General features: G+C 47.7%; 1 protein-coding gene across 5 annotated transcripts; it reads right to left on the bottom strand.

Moving 5' to 3' along the window:
• Window positions 1-3995: 3995 nt before the first annotated feature.
• On the bottom strand, window positions 3996-6986 carry ube2c (ubiquitin-conjugating enzyme E2C). 5 transcript variants are annotated; one of them, XM_037252642.1, is made up of 7 exons: window positions 6838-6986; window positions 6241-6353; window positions 6100-6127; window positions 5510-5596; window positions 5246-5450; window positions 4979-5038; window positions 3996-4144 (listed from the first exon to the last, which is right to left on the bottom strand). In XM_037252642.1, exons 2-7 carry the CDS (start codon window positions 6339-6341, stop codon window positions 4107-4109), a joined length of 519 nt encoding a protein of 172 aa, XP_037108537.1. In that variant the 5' UTR covers window positions 6342-6353; window positions 6838-6986; the 3' UTR covers window positions 3996-4106. The 5 variants fall into 5 exon arrangements, with proteins under 5 accessions (XP_037108537.1, XP_037108540.1, XP_037108538.1 ...); XM_037252645.1 differs by having other exon boundaries at window positions 6241-6356; window positions 6838-6967; XM_037252643.1 differs by having other exon boundaries at window positions 6241-6352; window positions 6791-6965.

A 6986-nucleotide genomic window follows, 5' to 3' on the forward strand; every position in this document is an offset into this window, starting at 1 on the left:
AGGAGCGACTTATGTGTTTTTTTTTCTTCAAAAAATTTCAAAAAAATAATTTCAAAAAAAAAAAAAATGAAACCGCGATAAACGAACCGCAATGTAGCAAGGGATTACTGTAATTTGAATTTCAAGTGACGACAGCAGCGCGAAACCATCTGCGTCACTCCAATTCATTAAATCCATCAATCGTCCTTTGTCAACAATGCGTGCGCGCCGCTGACGGCTTTTGCACTTAAAAATATTCCACAGGCCCATATAACGATATATAAATTATATATCAAATAACTATTATATAAGCAATAATGTTATCAAACCATCTGTGCACTCTAAATCATTAAATCCATCGATCAAATTCCTCGTCCTTTGTCAACATCGCCGCGCGTGCGCCCTGACGCCAGCCTCGTCGTTATTCCACAGATTTACTATATAACTATATTGTAGCGTTAACAAAGTTCAAGGAAAGACGTGGGTTTGGTAAACGGCTCTTTATTTAACAAAACAAACTTACAGGCGTGTGGCGGCGTGGACGTCCAGCCACGGAAGTGGACGAGAGCTCCATACGATAGGACCGGGCGTGCGTAGAAGCCATGACCGAGCCCCATGCACCGTCCTCGGACAGCCACCCGGGTGAGCGCCGGGCCTCGACTTCCATCCACGGAGCTGAAAGGCAGCTCGGTAGAGTAGGACCGGGCGTGCGTAAAAGCATTGTCCGAGCACCATCCACCGTCCCTGGACAGCCACCCGGCCGAGCGCCGGCGCCCAACTTCAATCCACGAAAGTGAAAGTAAGCTGGACGAGTGACGCGCGACAGCAGCGAGCGCGACAGCAGCGAGCGCGACAGCAGCGAGCGCGACAGCAGCGAGCGCGACAGCAGCGCGACGCGACGTCGCGGTCGCGCGTCAGCAGCGCGACGGTTGTTTACATAAAGGACAAAGATCGACTCGTCCAGCTTTCTTTCACTTTCGTGGATTGAAGTCGGGCGCCGGCGCTCGGCCGGGTGGCTGTCCAGGGACGGTGGATGGTGCTCGGACAATGCTTTTACGCACGCCCGGTCCTACTCTACCGAGCTGCCTTTCAGCTCCGTGGATGGAAGTCGAGGGCCGGCGCTCAGCCGGGTGGCTGTCCGAGGACGGTGCATGGGGCTCGGTCATGGCTTCTACGCACGCCCGGTCCTATCGTATGGAGCTCTCGTCCCCTTTCGTGGCTGGACGTCCACGCCGCCACACGCCTGTAAGTTTGTTTTGTTAAATAAAGAGCCGTTTACCAAACCCACGTCTTTCCTTGAACTTTGTTAACGCTACAATATAGTTATATAGTAGATCTGTGGAATAACGACGAGGCTGACGTCAGGGCGCACGCGCGGCGATGTTGACAAAGGACGAGGAATTTGATCGATGGATTTAATGATTTAGAGTGCACAGATGGTTTGATAACATTATTGCTTATATAATAGTTATTTGATATATAATTTATATATCGTTATATGGGCCTGTGGAATATTTTTAAGTGCAAGAGCCGTCAGCGGCGCGCACGCATTGTTGACAAAGGACGATTGACGGATTTAATGAATTGGAGTGACGCAGATGGTTTTATTAACGTGTTATTTATGTAATAGTTTTTTGAATAACTCTGAATTTTACGTCAGGGCCGTTCTCAGCTCTTAGTTTGTGTTTATGTCACGTTAGCATAGCTATCGTTTAGCCTGTTGTTGCTCGTTCATGACTGTTCTTGGTGTTGGATTTTGTCGAATAAATTGCCCCCCAAAATGCGACTTATACTCCGGAGCGACTTATATATGTTTTTTTTCACTTTTTTGGGCATTTTATGGCTGGTGCGACTTATACTCCGGTGCGACTTATAGTCCGAAAATTACGGTACAACTTCTCAGACATGACGGATGTGATGACTATAATGTGCTGCGAAACGTGGATTGCGTAGATGCTGTTTAGCTCAGCATGTTTTACGGAAACTTGATAATTTGACCATCGAAAATGCCTTGCAAGTGATGGATACAATGATGTACTGTTTCTGTGTTTTTCTTTTTCTTTTTTTTATTGATAGCATTCTGGTCGCCTAAGGCAGAGGGACCGTGTGACTCTTTTCCTGCATTAATCTTGCCTCAGGTTTTTCAATCACGCACTAAATTTGGACTGGAGTCTTGAGGGAAAACCTCATCTTCACTGGAAATTATTGCTGTCATTGTATTTTCTTACTTATGTTTGATTGATAGGGGTTGGCATAATCATATGATAAAACAGGAGGGATATGTTAGGGTTTACAGATTATCTTGATCGTATGATTATGTTGGAATGTAACCTGTAATAATTAACCTAGCTTGTCCTGTCTTAACAAAAGTAGTAGAACAAAGTGCTAAGGTCTTTTGAACTGATTGACTAGCTGCAGAGGAAGCAATCAAAGTTGCTTTGTTTACACAACGTCGTAAAAGACCCCCTGCTATGCTTTGATCAGCAGGCCAGGGGCTTCAACCTGTCCACTCTCACCCCCACTCTGTTTCTCTCAATAGAAATGCTCCTGCAAGAGGCCCGAGTGAGACCTCATTCGATCATCGCTGTACGCAAAGCGACGAATGGACTCTCCACCTGCAGGTGTTTAAAAGGACTTGTCTCCCGTGTGGTTCTTGCAAAATAAGTTAGAGTGAGCACCACCCTAACAAGCAGCAGTGTAGACAATTGGGCGAGAAGTTGGTGGAATAGAAGCCCGGAGTAGCAGAAGTGATAGTTCATGGAGGAGATGAGACGTGACAGCAGCTGGGAATAATCCAGATAAAATGCTAGAAGTGGCTAGTAGCTGGTTAGCTAGAAGTTGGTAGGCAGTGAAATGCATGGAAGCAGCAGTGGACCGAGTAGTGATGTTGGTGGAGTGGATGGTGGTGTTGGTCAATCCCGACTGTACCCGTGCAAACGGCTTGCCAGTGTGTCATGGCGGCACACAGCCGAGCCACGACCGGCGAGCTCGCAGCGAGCGGGTGCTCCCCCCAAGGACGCCGGCCAAGTGGCCAGAAAGTTGGGTTGAAGCTGTTTGCCGAGCCAAGAGCGAGCAGCTACAGGCTCAGAGCCGGGAGGTAGGAGGGTCCGGTGGTGGGTTGGCTAGCTGGCTAGCGTAGCTCGTAGTCAGAGGGAGCGGGAACAGAGAGGTGCGAGCAGAGCGCCAGAGATACGCGGTGGGCAGGGGAAAAGGCGAGAAAAATAAAAGTAAAAACGGGCACACTTAAAACGGGAAACACAAAACAGATAGGGGACAAACAAATAGCGGACACGGTTTGGGGTAGAAGCGGCAGTCAACAATCCAGATGCCAGCGTTGCTCTAACCCGGAAGACAAAAAAAGGACCATATTTCCTCACCTGGAGATCGCCGAACATTCTGCACTGAGATGGCTTAGTGCACAGCGCTAAATACGTAGCGCGCTGTATTAACTTAAAAAAACATGCCGATGGTACTTGTGTATGGGGGTACACGCAAGAGACGGCAGAACACTTTATACATTGCCCAAACTATCATCGTGACAGTCAACTAGTATTCGCGCACCTGCAAGAAAGACAAGTACACCATTAGCCTAACATTACATATTTACGCTAGAGACGAGAGACATTTGTTGCACCTAACTCCAGATACCTGAAGGATACAGGTTTACTACACAGAATATAAAGGCGACAACCTGGACTTTATGTACGTATTTATTCGTATATTTAATCGCTTAGTTGGTTAGTATTTAGGGGAGGGGAACGCTTGCCCCACACTCCAGTCCAGATGGTGGCAGTAATGCTCTGTGAAAGCTGGTTGCCACCTGCCATTAAACAACGAAACAGAAGATGGCTCGGTGGATGAAAACACCACTTTTGGGGTTAAAGCGCCAAAAGTTGATTTTGCATGTGCCTAAAAAAAGCAGGAAAAAAGTTGTTTCGTTTGAACTGTTACGAACATGCGATAGAACATTAAGTATAATCTTGTGTGCGCACCAGAAAAAAAGAAAAGATGAACAATGTGTTGAATTTAGAACTTTATTGATTCAACAAATCAAACAAACGTAAAAATATTGTACAAAAATAACTTTCACAGGTTGGTCTTTAGAAAAAAAATAAAGCAGAGCAGGTTCACATATGGAATGTTGAGTGTAGGTGAGCTTTGTAGGCTGAAATGGGGGGGGAAGAGAGCAGTTAGACATGAAGCCCCATCAGGCCTTGCGTCTTTCGCGTTTGCTTTTTTTCCCCTAAGAATGTACTTTCACCAACCAATTGTCATGTTTGTCATTTGCGTTGTTGCTATCCTTTTTTGTTGTTTAAGAAACAAGTGTGAAAAGGGGAGCTCGCTTTTTTAAAACCTACGTAAAGACAGGAAATTACTTCTTGCGAGCAGCACTTGTCCACTTTTGAGCAAGCCACACAAATGACTGGCATTCATTTGCTCGGACGGCCCTTCTTTCCACAGCATCGGAAAGTGATTTTGAATACGTTGAGGAGAGGCACAAAAATCCAGCTTGCTTTTCCTCATGATGACTTGCAGCATTGATGAAGAATGCCAACCCCCCCCCCAACACATTTGTTTGCACCTGTTCGTCCTAATCGTTTGTTTTGAAGCATCAATCACCTCGCAAAGGCATTGGGAGGGGGGGGGGGGGGGGGACCACTTGTCCTTGAGGATGTCTAGGCAGATGAAGCCGTACTCGTCCACGTTGGGATGGAAACACGGTGACAGGAAGCGCACGCGTGGTTCTTATTTCAAGGAATCCCGATATCATTTACTGATATGGCTCTAAGTGGTTCAACTCAAGAGAAATTTCTGACCAAATTTTCATCCAAAAACGATCTGCTGAAAATCATGTGATTTTTCTTGATTTCCAATCAATCGTGATCAAGCCTTGCAATGATCATTTGGGCTATAAGCGCGTACATCCTACCATAAAAACGTTTTTTTTTTTTTTTTTTTTTTTTTTAAAAGACCAAGACAATGACCAAAGACAACCCACCTTCTTGGTTTGGCCAAAGAGCAGCAGCCGCGGCGTTGAGTGGACTCTCGTTGTTTGGTTCTGGAAGCAAAAGACATGAGACATGAGAGACATGAGGCGGTGGGCGAGCACACGGTGGGTGAGCGAGCGGTGGGTGAGCGAGCGGTGGGTGAGCGAGCGGTGGGTGAGCGAGCGGTGGGTGAGCGCGCGGTGGGTGAGCGCGCGGCGGGCTGAGCGCGCGGCGGGCGAGCGCGCGGCGGGCGAGCGCGCGGCGGGCGAGCGCTTTACCTCCCAGTAGGCTCTGGATAGACAGCAGGACAGCGCGCACATCCATCAGAGCAGACCACTTGTCCTTGAGGATGTCCAGGCAGATGAAGCCGTGCTCGTCCACGTTGGGATGGAAACACGGTGACAGGAAGCGCACGCGTGGTGCCTGGTACGGGTATCCAGCCGGGAAGTCCAATGACAGCTTGTACTCCAGACCCTCGTACACCTGCGGCAACACAGCCGTTAGCGCCGGCACACCCGCTCGCCCGCACCGGCCAGACCTACCGTGTCGCGGGCCCCGTCGATAGTTCCCACCCACTTGAAGAGGTTGTCAGACTCGGGGAAGGCCGAGATTCCCTTGTCGCCCGCCATCTGCGGCCCGCCGAAACATAAATGAATGACTTCCCTCAACAGTTTCAAACAATACAAGGTCTGAATTGCAGGACATAGAGCAACACGGTCTCTGTTAACAGCAAAGATCTCCAAAAATTGGCCACCTTCATTGAATGGTATTCAAAAAGAGAAAAGGCCGCTCTCAACAGAGCTAATATTGGCCGATTTGTTGAAGTATTCTGACGTGATTGAGATTGGTCAGCTGGGATCCAAACATGAAACACAAGCACCGACATAATAAAAAACATTTTCAGCATTTTTTTATTGGCTCAGACACGCAAATGTGCCACGTGAACAGGGATGGCGCGTGGGCCCAAGGGAATAAAAGACTACAAATTGCACGAACAAGCCTTGTTTGCTCAAAGGTGACAACTATTTGAAGGCACATCTGTAGCTATACACTGGCCCCGTGTGGTGTGGAGGTTGAACTACAATAAAGCGTTTCATTTCGCAAAGTGTAAAAGAAAGGCCGCTCTACTCACCATTAGCGTCATCAGCTCCTGCTGGAGCCTGCAAAACACAATCAACACCACGTTCAGCCTTTAATGACTGCCGACGACTCGTGTTCACGCTTTCATTAACAGTAATGTTGCCAAGATCAACAAGTACGCAATGATTCTCACCGTTTAGTTACAGACCCTTTGGTGGTGTTGCCGCCCACCTCGCTGCCCTTTCTGGTGGCGGCTTCAGCTGAAGCGGCAGGGTCCAAGTTCTGAGAGGCCATTGGTCAGCTCTCTGCTGAATGCAAACAACAAAAATCCAACAGCTAGCTTGGACAAGACAACTTTGCGACAGCCTAACTTGACATGCACCAAACACTTGTTTTATCAATCGAATGGGCTGCAGATTTTTTTTTTTTTTTTTTTCAATTAATCGGATTTAAAAAAAGAAAAATCCATCCTCTTTTTGAAAAACAAGGAATGCAAGGAATATGTGACTGGCTTGGTTTGCAACATCCGTTGATGTTTGCAAATGTATTATTTGGGTTTTGAAATGAAGCCAATGATAATCTAGAAAGCGCATAGATTTTAATAAAAATCCATGAAATCTTGCTTTAAAGGCCATACGAGAAAGCGTATCGCGTGACAACGTTGGTCGGCCTCGGCAGCTCAATCGGCTAAGCTAAAGTCACGCTAGCGCCTTTGTTAGCGTTCGACATTGAAGCTCACTTACGGACGATTGAGCGCTTGCTTAGTTTGTTGTTCTCACCGTGGCGTGGCGTGGCGTGGCAATGTCGCCGAACTTCAGACTAGTCGAAAGACGAACGGCCGGGAAAAGACGAACGGCGGCCACTTGGCCAGCACAGTGGCGCTCCCGGTTTAAACGGAAGGCAACTGACGCGCTGAACCAATCGGCGCCCGACTTTCAA

This window comes from Syngnathus acus, chromosome 5, assembly GCF_901709675.1.
Source record: "Syngnathus acus chromosome 5, fSynAcu1.2, whole genome shotgun sequence".
In the NCBI taxonomy this organism is placed as follows: domain Eukaryota; kingdom Metazoa; phylum Chordata; class Actinopteri; order Syngnathiformes; family Syngnathidae; genus Syngnathus; species Syngnathus acus.